Raw genomic sequence first — 18,514 nt, forward strand, 5'->3', positions numbered from 1 at the left:
GCTGCCGCCCGGGGGCCGACGGAGAAGAGCTAGGCGGCTGGAGGAGCAGCAGCAGCAGCAGCCGCCGCCGCCGATCGCAGCCTCCTCGTAAGCTGGTTGCAAGCTCGGGCGCTAGAGAGACATGCAGGGATTTGTGAGGTTGCAGCCGGAGAGCAGCGCGATGTAATGCTTCCCCGCGCCGACCCGCCTTCGCCTACCTGGATTTGCTTTTTTTTTTCTTTTAGTTTTCTTCGCCGATCCTTTTGTTTCGTGCATTGTGGATGGCATGGTTTGGAGACGGTGTCTTGTCGCGCTGAGCCGGAGATCTCTGGCCAGCAACTGCTGCAGCTGATCGGACTGGGGGAGCCTGCCCCCCTTGGGCTGTGAAATTGCTGGGGGGAGCTGCTGCCGCCGCCCTTTGACCCCCCCCTCCCTCCTTTACAGGCTCCGTATGTGTTTGTGGAGCGCACGATGAAAGACAGGAGGGGAGAAAGTTAAAGAAATCGCCCACATGCGCTGGATCAGCCCGAGGCTCTGGGATAGGAGTGAAAAGAAGGTGGGAGAAGCGAGTTTGAAATCTTTGCGAGCAGGAAGATGGCGGACTGGCGCTGAAAGTGGGGGGTGGGAAACTTGGTTTCTTTGCAAGCCTTTTGACTCCGACAGGACACATGCAGGCCAAAAAACGCTACTTCATCCTGCTCTCGGCTGCCGCTTGTCTCGCGCTTCTGTTTTACTGGGGGGGCTTGCGGTTTAGGGCGTCCAGGCGCCACAGCAGGCGCGAGGAGCGCGGCAGGAATGGCTTGCGCGCGGGCGCGGAGCGCCCGTGGCCCCGCTTCCCGGACGCCCTGCGCCCCTTCGCTCCCCGGGACCAGGCGGAGAGCGAGGACTCCAGCGGGCGGGCTTCCCCGCGGCAGAAGCGGGACGCCAACTCCAGCGTGCACAAGGGCAAGCGGTGCCGCATGGAGTCCTGCTTCGACTTCGCCCTGTGCGAGCGGAACGGCTTCAAGGTCTACGTCTACCCGCAGCAGAAGGGGGAGAAGATCTCGGAAAGTTACCAGAACATTCTGTCGGCCGTCGAGGGCTCCAGGTTTTACACCTCGGACCCCGGCCAGGCCTGCCTGTTTGTCCTGAGTTTGGACACTTTAGACAGAGACCAGCTATCACCTCAGTATGTGCACAACTTGAAATCGAAAGTTCAGAACCTCCATTTGTGGAACAACGGTAGAAATCATTTAATTTTTAATTTATATTCCGGCACCTGGCCCGATTACACCGAAGATGTAGGCTTTGATATAGGCCAGGCCATGCTGGCGAAAGCCAGCATCAGCACTGAGAATTTCAGACCCCATTTCGATGTTTCTATTCCACTGTTTTCTAAGGATCATCCCAGGACAGGAGGGGAAAAGGGATATTTGAGATTTAATACCATCCCCCCTCTTAGGAAGTACATGTTGGTATTCAAGGGGAAAAGGTACCTGACAGGGATAGGGTCAGACACCAGGAATGCCTTATATCACGTCCATAATGGAGAGGATGTTGTCCTCTTAACCACCTGCAAGCATGGCAAAGACTGGCAAAAGCACAAGGATTCTCGTTGTGACAAAGACAACACCGAATATGAAAAGTAAGTGACTTGGAGACCCTTCTGGTCTTGGGGGTACAGTGTACTATTTTTTTTTTTTAAGTGTTATGCTCTCTGATAAACTCTCTTCCTCTTAGGTGCAAACTAGACTAGGGTATTTTCTTTGCTTGTGAATTGTATTGGGGATTTATAGGCCTTCACTGAAGTAGAGGGATTAACTGGTTTACATGCTTTTGAGAGTTGTTGAATTTTGGGGTGTGTTGTGCCTATCTCTTACTTTGTAAAGCACATAAGCTGATGAAATAAAGTCACCTGAAGCTTAGTGTTTGAGGTTTTCTTAATAAACCTCTTTAGAAGCAGGCAGCAGATTCCAAACATTACAGTTTACCTTTGGGGAAAGAAACCCAAGCACTCTATACAAGAAATGTACAGTTGTGCTTAGTCCTTTAACTTTCCATGGCAGGTGGTTTAAAATCCTGACTTGACTTGAATGAATATCTGCTTGTGTAGAAGGGTTTGCTTTCCTTTCTGCTGCAGAGCTTATTATGATCTCTCCTAGTATGTGAGCTTTTTCTCCCCTGTCAGTTGTGTGGAAATCCGTCAGTAACTTTCTGCGTTGGTGGCATCTTCCTAAGGTGTAGGGTTGTAATTCTTATATTAGAAAGACCCCCAGCACCTGCCTTTGTGATAGTGACTTGTTAGACTCTACATTTTCTTTTCTTTTTTTTCTTTTTTTAATTCTGATAAAGTAATGGAATGAAAGCGTTGACTTTTGTACTTTGCCCTGTCAGGTGCTTTCTGCACAGCAGGACTAAACCAGCAAACGTTTTTCACTTGTGCACCTAGGATTTTCCCCCTTAAAAACAACATGGGAAAAATTCCTTAGTAGACGTGCTTTGCCACTGTTGCTGAGGTGCTAGGAGTGTGCTTATGAGTCCTGCCCTCACCGCAAATAATTTTTTGCTGTTTTCAGCAATTTTGGAAGAGTTTTGATGTGGCAGATCGCAGCTCTTCAGAGAATATTATTACAGACCCAGACCCGCTGTGATTATTTTATTTCTGTTTATATACCACGTATAGCCTAAGCGGTTTACATTCAGGTACTCAAGCAGTCTTCCCTATCTGTCCCGGTGGGCTCACACTCTACCTAATGTACCTGGGGAAGTGGGGGATTACATGACTTGCCCATGGTCATCAAGGGATTTGAACACACAACCTCATGGTGCTGAGGCTGTAGCTCTAACCACTGTGCCACACACTCCCACTGCTGCCTTCACTTTCATACATGCCTCTGCTTCCAAAACAGTCAAAACTCTGCCAGGCTGAGGTCGCCATTAGAGTGACAGCAGTAGTAGCTTTCAACTTTTTTCCTGTTTAGATATTGGAAGTAGGTAAAAAAAAAAATAAATTCTGGATTTCCTGGTGTGCACCTTAAGTAAGCTCACGGGATTATCAGTCAAACAAACATTATCTGATCTGGTGGTTTTACCTAAGATGAAAATTGTGAGATCCAGAGGATCCAACAGATTCTCCGGATCTTACTTCCATGATGCAGAAGAAACCTGCTGCTTGCACACTTGTAAGATGTTTTCTCCCACGGAAGATCCTACGACTTTCCTCTAGACCTGCTGCGTCTGTCTCATTTGCTCTCTCTAGAGAAGGTAAAACCAGGTCCAGAGGATGTGATTTAAAAATGGAATCATCTAGTTCTTTTTTTTTTTAAATAAATTTTTATTAACAATGAGAGAGTACAGACATGAGTCGGAATCATCTAGTCCTGGTGGCTCCCGTTTCTTCCTTGCGCCTAAGATATAGCTGTCGGTATTCTGTATTTAGTCTCTTAGCATTATGAGTCTTGGGGGGGGGGGACTTCTCATTGTTCATTAGCAGAGCCCTCGTGTGCACCAACTGATTTGTTTGAAGGTGAATCTGGGTGAGAAACTGCTTTAAATCATTGCACTGAAGACAGAGGATGGATGTGATGCAGAGGTTTTTCAACCCAGTCCTTGGAAAACACCTAGTCAGTCAGGTTTTCAAGATGCCTGCACCGAATATACATGAGAGAGCTTTGCATATAATGGAGATAGTGCATGCAGATCTCTCTCTCTCTCTATTCTAGTGTATTGGTTGTGGATATCCTGAAAAGGTGACTGACTAGGTGTGTCCTCAAGGTCTGGGTAGGTTGAGAACTCCCATGTTTCAAGTTTAAGTTTCAAGTTTATTAATTTGATGAATCGCTTATCCATAAATTACTAAACAAATTACAACGAGTTTTAATAAACATATTAAAAAAACAAACAAATAATATTAAGTAAAAAACAGACTTGTAAACAAACGTAACAGAAATACGAGAGGATAAAGGGGAAAAGTTACATCATTAATGTTTAGAAAAAAGAGGAGAGAACCATTCAGGGAAAAGCATAGGGAAGAATGACTTGGCTACTTGTGCTGCTTTTATTTCAGAAGCTGTAGAAACACAAGGCAGCAAGTGTTTTGGGGGCACAGAAAGGAATTACAGGCAGACCCCTGCGTTACAGACACCTGACTTAAGTACGACTCGTACTTAAGAACGCTGTTGTGACATCATTTGATTTCACTGAGCAGTATTTCCAGTGGCCTAGACTCCTATACTTCTCCTGTAGCAGATTCAGAAATGACGCATGGCCACATTAAGAACAGTGTGTGGTTGTGCATGCTGTACCTTAGAGGGAACACTGGGGCAGTTGGCCCTTTTGTCAGCTGGGAGCAGAGGTAAGCAGCAAGAATCTTAAAATCTGCACATTCTGAGTTACATACAAATCTGACTTTAGAACAGCTTTGAAAATGTAACTCGTTCTTAAACCTGGGACTGCCTGTATAGGAATAATCAAGCCATGATTATTCCTATACAGATGAAGTTGGCTCTTAGGCATTGATGGAATCAGCCATTATGACACCACAATATGAGCTCTGAGCAGAGGTAAGCAGCAAGAATCTTAACATCTACAGGTTCTGAGTTACATACAAATCCGACTTAAGAACAGCTTTAAAAAACGTTACTCGTTCTTAACCCGGGGCCTGTCTGTAGTTAGGAATAAGCCACAAACAGATGGAACCAAGAATTTAATTTAAGCATCTCTAAACCACCTTTCTGGGCTATGTCTCACCCTTCTAAAGCGATATACTGTACACAGGTGGTAAACAAATAGCAGTTACAGAATCCAGATGGTGCTGGTGCTTAAAATATCCATGTGCGTATCTTACTAAAACAGAATCATCCTGTACAGCTACACATGTTTTATGGTCGATTTTTGATCTTTCATAAAAAAAAAAAACAAAACCCCACCACAACAAGTCAGCCTGCTTCCAGATTTTTATGAGTTGGAAGGCAGTTGGGGGTGCCCAAATGGGGGAAGGTGGTTTTGGTGGCTACTGGAAGGTGTCTGTGGCCCATCAGGCTGAACCAAACGAGGGTTTCTAGCTATCAGCCAGCGGTGGATGTTCCCTTCTGGCTCTCAGTTCCACCACAAGCATCGTCGGATGGGGAGTTTTGGCAAATTGGATTCGTTGTTGGGTACAAGTATGTTGTGCATGTGTGGTTTTGGGGTTTTTTTTTTTCCTTTCTAGCTAGATTTCCCTCATAAGTCAGTTCAAAATTCTAATAAAGTATGGATGATCGTGCACTGTCAGCTGCAGTGCAGTTTGGTGGACGTGTTCTTGTGGTTAAAAAAAAAAAATGTTAGCAGCCTCTCGGGAATGGCAGTAATCTGAGATGGGATCTCTCCCTCTTGCCTAAAGCTTATGAAGTGGGGGGAGGGGGCGGAAAACCCTGGAGAGACCTGTAGGAAACAGCATGGAGACAATTTAATTGGACGTTCATATATGTCGTACTTTCCCACCAACCCTCCCTTATTGTTTTTTTATTTAGGGCTCCTTTTACAAAGGCGCGCTAGCGGTTTTAGCGTGCACGCTAGCCACTACCGCCTCCTTTTAAGCAGGCGGTAATCTTTTGCGTGCGCTAAAAACGCTAGCGCACCTTAGTAAGAGGAGCTGTGTTCAAGGCATTATTCTTTCCTATTGTGCAAACAGAGGGAAGAGAAAGGGGTTGGTATTTGATATACACTTCTCCCTCCGAATCTGCAGGTTTAGTACTCACAAATTTGGTTATTCGCAATTTTTTTTTTTGGCCTCCTATATTTTAAAGGCTGGGCCTGATCCATCACTGCGATTTGGACCTTCCCAGACCTTACCTGGTGGTCTAGCGGCAACGCAGGAACAATCTTCCTACACTCCTGTCCCGTGCAGAGCCATCATCAAAAATGGCTGCCGTGAGTTCCCGTAGGAAGATCGCTTTTGCCCCGCGTCACCGCTAGACCACCAGGTAAGGTCTGGGACACAGGAGGGAGGCAGGGGTGGGTGAGAGTCGGCCCTAAAAGTTATCCGCAATTTTCCATATTTGTGGGCCGGCTCTGTCTCTAACCCTCGCAGATTCGGAGGGAGAAGTCCGCCTTTCTGTGGTTACAATAAAGTGTCTCAAGGAGCTTCAGTGCTGGTGAGAGGGGATCTATGAATTACAGAGACGAGACGGTTCTGTGTTTACTTTTTTTTATCGATGAATAGAGAAAAATAACCAACAACTTGAAGCTGAACAAACATTCTGTCATTCTCAAACTTTTATCTCCCCCACCCAGCAAAGGCAGTTTAAAAAAAAAAAAAATAAATTAAGGGGGATAAACTATGGGTTATATATCCGTGACACTGGAGTGACCAGAAGAACAGAGGGCTCGGATTTCCTGGAGCAGCTATCTCCTTGTGGAATTAATGTTGCATCATATTCGAATTCCGGTGTCATTTCCCCTGAATGTGAACGTGGCACCCTCTCTCGTGCAGCTGATGAGCCATAAAATGTTTACAGAGAGATTGAGGGGGGGTGGGGGAAATACTGTACCAAAAGATCTTTAAGCGATGTGTACCGGTGGGCAAGGTATGAGCAGAACTGCCCCTACCTTAAACTTACCAGTAATGCATAAGACAGAAACCTTTTTTCAGTTTGCAAACTGAGCATGCCTGAAGCACACCACCAACCTTAAGAACTCGTATTGTAAGCCTTTCTTGCCCTTTTGTCCCTCGTTTGGTTAATTTGTTCATGTACTTTCCCCTTGTTATGTTCTTGTTTTAAATATTGCCCATTGTTTTTATTAATTGTACACTGCTTTGATTTGACTTTTTGTTAAAAATGGCGGCATGTCAAATAAAGTAACTGTAACCTTTATATTCAAGAATCGATTCCAGGAGGAGGGGAACAGTTCGGGAGACTAGTTGGAGCTTCAGCATCCCTACCGGCCGTTTTGAAAGGGTGCTGCAGATGTGAAGGGGACCCAGGTCTCTTAAGTCCCCTCTCGTGGCTGTGAAAGCTAAAATCTTACTTTGCCTGCTTCCTGGGCAGTAGGTTAAAGCAGTGGTTCTCAACGTGGTCCTGGAGTACCCCCTTGCCAATCGGGTTTCCTGGATGTCCACAATGAATATGCATGAAAGAAATTTGCATATAATAGAGGCAGTGTATGCAAATCAAGTTTATGCATATTCATTATGGTACTCCAGCGTTTTTTTGTGCTGAGGACCGTATATCGGGACCTGGTAGCAACAGCTTTTATTGCTTGTGGAGAAAATTATCTTCTTGCTCTTTAACAAGGCATAAATAAGGGGACACACTGTGACCTTCAGCTCGGCACAGTGTGTCCCCTTATTTATTTTCAGTCTGGAAAGTTGTAGAGTTATGCAGTTTGGGTGGAGAAATCTGAGGGACTGATGCACGATGGGGTTGGAAAAATGCTAAAAGCAGAGGACACCTGGAGAAAATCCTTATCCGACGATCTGAGAAATGTGACACACTGCAACAAGGCATTAGCCAGAGGCAGAGAACTGTAAGGATGCATAGAGAGAGGGGCCTGGGTTGAAAAAAAAAAAAGATTCTGTGCAAGTTGCGGATGGGAGCTACCTGGAATGCTGTTTAAGAACATAAGAATAGCCTTACTGGGTCAAACCAATGGTCCATTAAACCCAGTAACCCGTTCTCACGGTGGTCAATCCAAGTTACTAGTACCTGGCCAAAGCCAAAGGAGTAGCAATATTCCATGCTACCGATCCAGGTTAAACAGTGGCTTCCCCCATGTCTTTCTCAATAACAGACTATGGACTTTTCCTCCAGGAACTTGTCCAAACCTTTCTTAAAACCAACTGCAGTATCCGCTCTTACCACAACCTCTGGCAGTGCGTTCCAGAGCTTCACTATTCTCTGAGAGAAAATTTTTTTTCCTCCTATTGGTTTTAAAAAGTATTTCCCTGTAACTTCATCGAGCGTCCCCCCAGTCTTTGTAATTTTTGTTGGAGCGAAAAATCGATCCCCTTGCACCCGATCTACACCACTCAGGATTTTGTAGACTTCAATCGTATCTCCCCCCCCTCAGCCGTCTCTTTTCCAAGCTGAAGAGCCTTAACCATTTTAGTCTTTCCTTTAGTGTGGACCAGGTGTGTGTCAAAAGCCCTAGTTCATAAAACTTTGGGGTCTTTTTCTTAAAATGCGGTAAAACTTTTGTTCTTACTGCTTGGTAGCTGTTGAGCATTTTCAGTTGCTCCCAGCATTTTCCTATATAGTTACTCAAAAGAAAAAACTTTTAACTTGTGGCGTTTATGACTTCCTGTTTAACAGGTGGTAAAGGCATCTGCATTGGTAGCGGTGTCGAGTATAGTTACCCATTTCTAACCTCATAACAGGGTATATAATTACCATGTGCTGTTATGCTGGCAAGGCAATGGTATTAACGTAGAACAAAATCTTTTCCAGAGAAAGGAAAATGGTAAAACCAGAGGACATAATTTGAGGTTGAGGGGTGGTAGATTCAAAGGCAATGTTAGGAAATTCTACTTTACGGAGAGGGTGGTGGATGCCTGGAATGCGCTCCCGAGAGAGGTGGTGGAGAGGAAAACCGTGATTGAGTTCAAAGAAGCGTGGGATGAACACAGAGGATCTAGAATCAGAAAATAATATTAAATATTGAACTAAGGCCAGTACTGGGCAGATTTGTCTGTGTATGGCTGTTTGGTGGGGGATGGGCTGGGGAGGGCTTCAGTGGCTTGGAGGGTGTAGATGGGCTGGAGTAGGTTTTAACGGAGATTTCGGCAGTTGGAACCCAAGCACAGTACCAGGTAGAGCTTGGATTCTTGCTCAGAAATAGCTAAGAAGAAAAAATTTAAATTGAATCAGGTTGGGCAGACTGGATGGACCATTTGGGTCTTTATCTGCTGTCATCTACTATGTATGTTATTATGTATGTTACTGCGGCACTTTGCTAACAGTTTCTGCATTCTCATTCACTGCTTAGTAACTGCTTAGTACATATTTATAAAGGGAGGCATTCGAAAGCTTCAAAGATAAATGTGACAGTCTGGGGAAAATATGAGTAAAGTCATCATAATCAAAAAATGAGGTTTTCTTTAATTCTGTTAGAGCGAAGATAACAGGAATTGCTCATCACTTGAAGTCTGCTTCTGGTCACCTAGGTGACTTTCTTGGAAGTGGTGACTAAAGCAGCAGATCTAAAATGTTGAACGGCTGCTTTTTCATTTCCTGGGCACAAGGAGCAGTCTGTAAAATGTTTGAAATTTTGTAACTTTTTTCAGACTGCTTCTGTACCCGGGAAATGAAAAAGCAGCTACTCTTCTCCCTCCGTATCGGCGGTTTCAGTATCTGCGGATTCGCTTATCCGCCATTTTTTTCAGCTGCTGACTCCGCCCCCTAATTTTCATCGCTGAACCTGGTGTTTCACATTGGAAATCGTCGCTCACGGCGTAAGGAGCAAATCGCAGGTCGGGTTATTCACGGTTTATCTTTTTCAGGTCTATTTTACTGAAAAACTGTGAATAACACGCAAAAAGTTATTCGCGGTTTTTCGGTATTCTCGGTTATGTTCTGTCCACATCCCCCGTGAATATGGAGGGAAAAGTATATTCTCACCATTTTGAATCTGTTGCTCTAGCCACCACTTCCCAGAGACAGTCACATATGTGTGCCAGAAGCATACTTTTAAGTGACAAGGAATTCCTGTATCGAGGGGTCATCGTACCAAGCTGAGAAGGTACTTTCTAAAGAAGAAAGGTGAATGCATGGACGAGCTTCCTGGTAGAGGTGCTGGAAGAGAAATCAGTAGCAGCATTGAAGAAGGCCTGGGATAAGCACAGAGGATCCTTAACTAAGGGGGAAAAATGGATAGTTGGCTAGTGATCAGCTGGGGTCTGTGACACTGCAGCAAGAAGGAAACTGGGCAGACTAGATCAGACTGATGGTCTCTATATTCCTGTGTTTATTCTGATGTACCAAAATATCCATTTAAGTGATAACTGATTCTAATTTTATTTCAGAAGATCAACCTGCATGATGGTGATTACTGTTCATTGTTAGGAAATTAAAACTAACAACATTTATTATTTCTAAATTTTTTGATATAAAGCTTTATCCAGGTTGTTTGCTGTATTCTTTTTAAAGTGCGGATGTGTCTGAGTCTCTTCTCTTTGTTTCATGTAATCATTAATAAAAAAAAAGTTTTTGTTTTAGGAAGGTAACTTGTGGTGGATTTTTTGTTTGTTTGTTTTGTTTTGTTTTTAAATGGGAAGACTGAACAAAATTTCCTTTCTCTACACACCCCAGTTTGTCTTCAGTCCAGTGCATGGAATGGAAAAACTGAGGACCAGGGATTGGTTAGCGCAGTGCCTCGCAAGCTTTGTCAAGTCATGGCGCACTAAACTTAGTGGCTGCAGCTCGAGGCGTCCAGAAGTGCGTGGATGTCGACACGATGACATCACAAGCATGCATGCCATCATCACATCAACGTCTGCGAAGGTCCCTCCAGTTGGGCCCTGAGGCGCCAGTGGGGGGGGGGGGTGCCAGAAGGGAAAACACGTGGCAAGGAGGAGAGGCGCTGGTGCCAGCTGATTACCTACAGGAAGCGTCTCTCGCCACAAGAGGCATTTCCTGTAGACAGTCAGCCGGCGCTGGCACATAACATAACATAAAACTCATTTGTATACCGCAAATACCATTACGTTCTATGCGGTTCACAAAGACTAGTAATACGATGAATAAACATCCAATATCTAACTTCTGAAATATACGTCTTTAAGGCGCATCTCCTCTTCCCCAGTGGCTCACGGCACACCTGAAATCTCAGGAGGCACACTAGTGCGCCGTGGCACACAGTTTGCGATGCACTGGGTTAGCGTGTAAGGTGCTGGGAACATGTGTCTGTATTTACCATGTAAAGATAAAGAATCTTTTTTTTTTTTTTCCCCCCTTCCATTCTGGTTGAAAACATTTTAAAAGTGCAGACCGGCACAGCAAGCAGAAGAGGGGACTTCCTGAGTAAGGCCATACCTTAGTTGCTTAAGATCACGGTGGTAGATGTCCAAAATACTCTTCTGGGAGGATGGGGATAAAAACAATGGCCTAATTGAAAAACGCGTGAATTCAAAGCAAAATTAAATGTCCTTCACACTTTAAACAGAGCACTGAGGGGTGTACACTTCCCCCTCTGTATTCACAGGGGTTAGGGGCAGAGCCGGCCCGCGAATATAAAAAAATCTGCGAATAATATTTGGGCCGGTTCTGCCCCTACCCCCCGCTTCCCCCAGCTATTTTAAGACCTGAAAGCCCCCCCTTAAGCCTTACCGGGTGGTCTAGCGGGTTTTCGGGGCAGGAGCGATCTTCCTACGCTCCTGCTCAGTGCAGATCGCTCACAGGAAATGGCTCCCGTGAGCTCCCGTAGTCTCTCGAGCCATTTCCTGTGAGCGATCTGCACGGGGCAGGAGCGTGGGAAGATTGCTCCTGCCCCGAAAACCCGTTAGACCACCAGGTAAGGGGGGGTGCCTTACTGGGCTTAAAATAGCCTGAAAAATGAAAATGTATTCTTTGATTTAAAACCACGAATAAGCGAATCTGTAGATAGAATACAGAGGGGGAAGTTTACTGAGTGGCAGGTAAAACTCTGGCTATCTTGTAGGGCAGACCATGCAGGTCCTTATCTGCCATCATTTACTATGTTGCTATGCCAACAAAAAGTTTGTCTTGTTTTGTTTGGTGTATTTTAGGAGCAGAAAGGCATAAAGGGCCAGAGAAGAGAGGGACTCATGTTTGACTGGTGCTTCTGTATATGTACACTTCCCCCTCTGCATTCCCGGTGATAGGGGAACGGCAAGGCAGCGAATAACTTTTTGTGTGTTATTTGCCGGTTTTCTGTAAAAACAAACAAACAAACCAAAAAAAGACACAAAACCGTGAATAACCTGACCTGTTCCAGTGAAGAAAGTGCAGCTGGGAGCAGCGATTTTCTCTGTGCAACGCCGGGAGCAGTGATTTTCTGTGATGTAAATTTGGGGACGGGGCCTCGATCGAAAAACCGCAAGGAGGGGTAAGTGTACTTCAGGTGCTGCATACAGGCCCTTCTAAAGCCTGTGTCTTAAATGTATGTTGCAGTGTCTGTGGAGAATACTGAACATGCAAATACACTTCCCCCTCAGTATTCACGGTCTCGATTATTCGCGGTTTTTCGTTCCCAGGCTCCGCCCCCAAATTTACATCACAGGACATCGCTGCTCCTGGCGTTGCACAGAGGAAATTGCTGCTCCCAGCGTTGTACGGAGCAAATCGTTACACTTGCAGGTCAGGTTATTTGCGGATTTGTATCTTTTTTTTAGGGTTTTTTTTTTTACAGAAAAACCACAAATAATATACGAAAAGTTATTTGTGGTTTTTCTGTATTCGCAGCCATACTGTTCCCCTATCACCGCGAATGCGGAGGGGGAAGTGTACCCCATTCCTTTACTGTGCCACTGTTAAGGGCTGCAGCTGAATCAGGTACTGGTACATCTGAGGGATTTTGAGACCCACTGACACAGTGGAGTAAGTTTTAGGAAGCAGACCTTTTGGAGTGCCCAAGGGCCTGCTTCCCCCCAACTCAGACAAAGAATGGGAGAAACAGCTGTAATAACTGAATGTTGCTGCTTCTTTCCATTTCTCATTTATAAAGGGTTTTTTTTTTTGTTTTTTTTTAAAAATAATCTCTTGATTTGGTGTGTCAATAGTGGCTTAGATTCTTGACCACTTTGAAACCCCTAAGATGTTCTTGAACAAGAAACGCTCAGATTGCTGGAATTTTTCTATCTGACATTTGCAGAAATAATACCCTGTATTTGTGTTGGTAATTGTTGGGCTGCAGTGGGGTGCTACGTGCTGGGCCAGTTCTGTTTTTACCTTTTTTTTTTTTTTTTTTTTTACTTTAGAGTTCTAATCTAATGCAGAATTTATCTACTGCACAAATCCCTTCTAGAGTTTCGTGGAGGTTTATAATCTATCGAATCTATGCAGACGACATTTACTTTTCTATTTTCAGCTGAAACAGGAATTGATTATGTGCAGACAAAATGGATAGATTGTATGAACGAGATTAGGAAACGGATGGATGAAAACGTTGATGTTAAATTTATTAAAAAAAACAGAAGTAATGTTTTGCTGGTAATGATGATCGGTTACTGCAACTGAAAGAGATAAAACTGTAGGAAGTAAAACTGACAATTTCTTTGTATATGAGATTGCTGAGTGCCTATTTAGATAGCCACTTATTAATGGAAAAATATTTTGCATGTTGTTAAGAGTGCATTTGTGCAGCTGAGAATACTCTAGAGCAGTGTATCGCAAACTGTGCTATGACACATTAGTGTGCCTCCTGAGATTTCAGGTGTGCCGCGACACACTGGGGAGGAGGAGAGGCGTCGGCTGCCTGCCTACAGGGTGTGCCTCTCGCATTGGAAGGGGGAAGCCCCATCATTTGCAGCACTTGGCCTTGTAGGCAGGAGGGAGTGAGCTTCCCTCCCGCCGTGTTCTCATCCGAAGGTATGTGGATCCGGGGATGTGGGAGGGGGGAATGTTGGGGGATATGGGGAGGTTGTGGATTTCAGGGGGGAGGGGTGTAGGGCACCTCAGCTGAGCCTGGTAGGGGGAACCTCCATCAGCTGAGCCGCCAGAAATCTCCGAAACTGACTCAGCTGATGGGGAATCTTTCTGCCGCGATCAGACAAGGTAATTGGTGAGTATGTCTAGAAAACTGGCTTTTGTATGGTTTTCATGTTTTTGAAAATGGGCAAAGGACTAAAACTTATACCTGGCTCATTTTCCAAAAATAAAAGTTAAACGGTTGGCAGCTTTGAAAATCGACATTTTTCCTGCTGGGTTTGTGGACGTCTTGCACAGTGTCGAACCTCAGACTTAGGCACACTTTTGATTATGCCCCTCCACACAACTTAAAAAAAAAAAAAAATCCCACAGTACAACAGGAAAATTGCACCTGATTAAGATTAAAAAAAAAAAAAATAACATAAACCTCAGAACTTATCAAGTTTTCAACTTCCTTTGGAATAATAAATAATTTGACTCGGAAATAGCATGATGAGTCAAATTCACATTTATATTGAAGCCCTTTAACAACAGGAAATTGTAATAGTAATGTGTCCTGAATCCAAGAGGAAAATAATAGCGAATGTGACAAAAATCTAATTAATAAATGTAGAGAATCTACATGTAGTATGTTAAAAACTGCAGGCAATTTTGAAAATAATATAAGCTTTTATGGGAAGCCAACGAAGAATGCTAAGATACCGAGAGACAGCAATGTAGTGAGGGAAGGAGGCACCCATGGTGGTGGCACCTGGTATCATCACGCTGTGCACCCCCCTGCATACCTTTTCACATCTTTGCTGGCAGCAAGCAGCATCTCTCCTACCTGCTGCTTGCACTGGCTGTAGCTCTCCCTCTGATGTCACTTCCTGGTCCCATGACCAGGAAATGATGTCAGAAGGAGAGCTGCCTGCATGAGCAGCAGGTAGGAGATGCTGCTGGTGAAGATTGAAGAGGTGGGTGGAGAGGAGGAGAGATGGCGGCACCCCCACCAAGATTGCACCCGGGGAAGCCTGTCCCCTTCGCTGTAGAAACATGACGACAGAAAAAGGTTGAGTGTTTCAGCCAATCTGCCCATCCACAGCATCCACTATCTCCTCTCCACTGCCCAGAGACTTGCATATTTCTTTAATCTGAAAAATTAGGCGAGCTGCTCTATTTTGTATCAATTGGGCCTTTTCTTTAACAGTATTACATTGAAAACCATATACAGTGAATTACAGTAATTAGGTGGAACAAGACCAGTAACTGAACCAGAAGTACAAAGTGAAAATAAGATCTTAAATGTAATTTGACTTCTCTAAATCTGGATGCAAAAACAAATTACAGTGGTTAACAAGGCCCTAACTACAGTGTGTGTGAGGGGGGGGGAGACAGGCTTAAGCAATATATCATCAGAGAAATATATACATATGATGGTCAAAAAGTAAATCAAAAGAAATTGGAAACTAACAAAACCCTATAGCACATATACAATTCTAAACCAAAAAAAATCCACTACAACCTTGAACTCCACAGCTAGTATGGCTGCCTGTTTATGCTGAGTTCATGTCTACGCTCTGTTGATAAGTAACCAAAATTCAGCAGGGTCTTATTCACTTTTTTTTTTCCTCCTAAATTTTGGTTGAGCAGTTGTGCGTATCAGAAAGAAACATTATCCATAGAGTGATAAGCCCACGTAGGAAGCTGTAGGGATCAAGGCTCAAATGGAATGTGAGAAAATACCTTTTTCGGAGAGGGTGGAGACACCTGAAAACAACTTGCAGCGGACGCGAAGGGAGCCAAAACAGTGGTAGAATTTTATAGGCATAAAATGGACACAAAGGGCTCCTTTTACTAAGCTGCTTTAGGGCTTTAACGCGCGGAATAGCGCGCGTTAGACCTTAACGCCAGCATTGAGCTGGCATTAGTTCTAGCTGCGTAGCACGTGGTAATTTCCTGCGTGCAATAAAAACGCTGGCGCACCTTAGTAAAGGAGCCCAAAGTGACCTTAGTGATGGCTAGAAGAGGCCCATTACAGATCAGGTAAAACTAGTGTGACCATATGGCTCCAGATAAAAGGGGACGGATTGAGACATCCGGGTTTTACTTCCATTGAAAGTAATGGAAGTAAGGAGAACAGATTGAGACATCTTGGTTGCTTTCAATGGAAGTAAAACCTGGATGTCTCAATCCGTCCCCTTTTTTCTGGAGCCATATAGTCATACTAGGTAAAACCCAGGAGAGTGCGGTAGAGAGGCACTAAGCGGGCAGAGAACATAAGAAGTTGCCTCCGCTGGGGCAGACCAGAGGTCCATCCTGCCCAGCGGTCCGCTCCCGCGGCGGCCCATCAGGCCCACTGCCTGAACAGTGGTCTCTGACTAATTTTATAAATTACCTCTAATCCTGTCCCTATAACCTTACCTCTACTCCTATCTGTACCCCTCAATCCCTTTGTCCTCTAGGTACCTGTCCAGACCTTCTTTGAAGCCCTGTAGCGTACTTCTGCCTATCACATCCTCCGGCAGCGCGTTCCATGTATCCACCACCCTCTGGGTGAAAAAGAACTTCCTGGCGTTTGTTCTAAACCTTTCCTCTTTCAATTTCTCCGAGTACCCCCTTGTACTTGTGGTTCCCCTTAGTTTGAAAAATCTGTCCCTATCCACTTTTTCTATGCCCTTCATGATCTTGAAGGTTTCTATCATGTCTCCCCTGAGTCGTTGCTTTTCCTTATGTTTAGGCCCTTTTTGCAGGCTAATACTTCCAGCTCTCCCATTTTAGCCCCTAGGCTCCTAGCGTTAGTGTACAAGCAATGCAAGTCCCGGTTGTTCGCCTTTCTTGCTGGTTTTCCTCGTGGTTTGGTACTCCTGGTGTCCCCCTCGTAAGTTGCTAGTCCCCAAGCCTCGTCTCGGTCATCCTCCTACTGTGATGTATCTGTTTCCTCCTCAGCCTGTTTCCCCATTTTTGATTGTCCCTCTGGGATCTGTTGTTCCCTTCTAGTCCTGCTTACCAAAGACATTTGTGCCCTAGACTCCTGCGATCTATCCTTAGATCCTTTTTCAAAAATTTCCAACTCAGTCCTGAGCCCACTTTTACAGGATATATTCTTTTTTTGGCCAACGTCTTCTACACGTATGTCCTAAAGACTCCTGTGTAAATGTGAAGCAGGTGTGTGTGTGCATGTGTTTGAAGGCCTGCACAGATTCCCCAGGGTGATGAATATTTTCGTGTAGCCTGTTGCGTTTCAGAATTTTCCTGCTGAGTCCTGTGCCCGGATGAAACAGCTGGGCTTAGTGAAACCCGTGCGCAGAACATTTTGAAAAGGTTTTTCTCTGTGTATTTTGATGATCTTTTTAATTCCCAGGTGAGTTTGGCCCTGTGTCCCCCTCCTCCAAAAAAAGAAAGGTAAATTAAATTTTGTAAGATGAATTTATATAGATCTAACGCTATGGGCTCCTTTTACGGTGTGCTAGGGCCTTAACGCACGGAATAGCTTGCGCTAAATTGCCACGCACTAGCCATTACCGCCTCCTTTTGAGCAGGTGGTAGATTTTCAGCTAGCGTGCGTGCTAATCCAGGGCGTGCGCTAAAAACGCTAGTGCACCTTCGTAAAAGGAGCCCTATTTTTTCCCTTTTTTTAACAAATGCGTCAGGAAGTACAGTAACCCCCCCCTCCGCTAATTTGCGGTTCGCATATCGCGGACTCAGTAATTTATGGTATTTTCCGACCGCCTCTTCTTTGTACTAAAGTCATGGTTACACCAATCAGGAGCTGCTTTGACACGCTATCTGGCGTATCAAAGCAGCTCCTGATTGGTGTAACCATGACTTTAGTACCAGGAAGTGGCGGTCGGAAAATGTGCCCGGCTTCGTAAGTACAATTTAAGCCCCCGCCAGTGCCCCAGCTGCCCTCTTTTGCCTTTGATCAGCTGAAAAACAGTATTTGTGGTATTTCAAAATTTGCGGGTGTTCCTGGAATGGAACCCCTGTGAATTTTGGGGGGAGTACTATAGATCTGTGTGAGTGATGGAGGGCTGTAAAGAACCTCGTGCTCTTTCAGGAGTGGGTCTGAGATTGTTTGTTTCTGAGACATGGGGTGATAAAAACACTGATTTTCTTCTTCATGAGAGAGTCTGACATGCTTCACCTCTTGAATTCAGGGGTCATATCTGCATGAGCCTTCCTGGCAGTTGAGCCACACCCCCTCTTTTTTATAGACATTTTAGTTAATTAAGACAAAGAGTAGTTTTGAAAGCACTTAAGCAGAGCATAAGCACTTAAGCAGGAATAACATAACTGAATTTCTGACGGCTGGCAGGCTCACTTGATATTTCGTGTTTGGTTTTTCCATCTAATGAATTCTCGTTATCTGCGTGTTCCATATTCACGCAAAATAGAGTAACTATTTTTGCTATTTGTGGGCATTTTCACTTATTCACGTCAATGCAGAGTGTGTTCCCGTGAGAATGAAGATATTCGTAGTGCTGTATGTGAGAGAGTGTGTATAAAATACATTTATATAATGCAGAATATAAGAAACAAGTTCTTTACAAGAAGGATGCACAAAATGATATCTTTATGGTGTTAGGTAGCAAAAATGTACAATAAGCAGGGTCACATAGTAACCTAATCCCCCTCTTTCCCATAGGCTCAGTGGTTCTATATTCACATTTTTGGCATTCATGGGGTTTTCTAGGAACCTAACCCCGGTGAATAGTGATAATGTACTTTATATTGTATTTTCATACATGTGGGTTATATGCAGTTTTACAAACAGCATATCCCCTGTGCACTATGGGCCTGATTCTATAAACAGCGCCCATGCCGCATGGTTGTCAATCAACTACTAGGCATCCTTTATAGAATCATGCCTAGTGGTGCCTAAGCAAATTTTGGCATCCTAGACGTAGGCACTGGTTTTACCTAGCCCAGCTACAACGCCTAAGTCCACTACACCGATTCTCCGCCTCTATCCATGTCTACATTTCAAGCAG

At 44.5% G+C, this 18,514-nt stretch overlaps 1 protein-coding gene across 1 annotated transcript in view; it reads left to right on the forward strand.

Moving 5' to 3' along the window:
• The first annotated feature begins 238 nt into the window (after positions 1 to 238).
• The window catches only part of EXT1 (exostosin glycosyltransferase 1), a 550,327-nt gene continuing 532,051 nt past the window's right edge, over positions 239 to 18,514 (forward strand). The window contains exon 1 of the mRNA XM_033933047.1: positions 239 to 1,603. Within this exon, the coding sequence (XP_033788938.1) occupies positions 648 to 1,603 (956 nt within the window). The 5' untranslated portion in view covers positions 239 to 647. The remainder of the gene's footprint in view (positions 1,604 to 18,514) is intronic.

This window comes from Geotrypetes seraphini, chromosome 2 (genome assembly GCF_902459505.1).
Source record: "Geotrypetes seraphini chromosome 2, aGeoSer1.1, whole genome shotgun sequence".
NCBI lineage: Eukaryota > Metazoa > Chordata > Amphibia > Gymnophiona > Dermophiidae > Geotrypetes > Geotrypetes seraphini.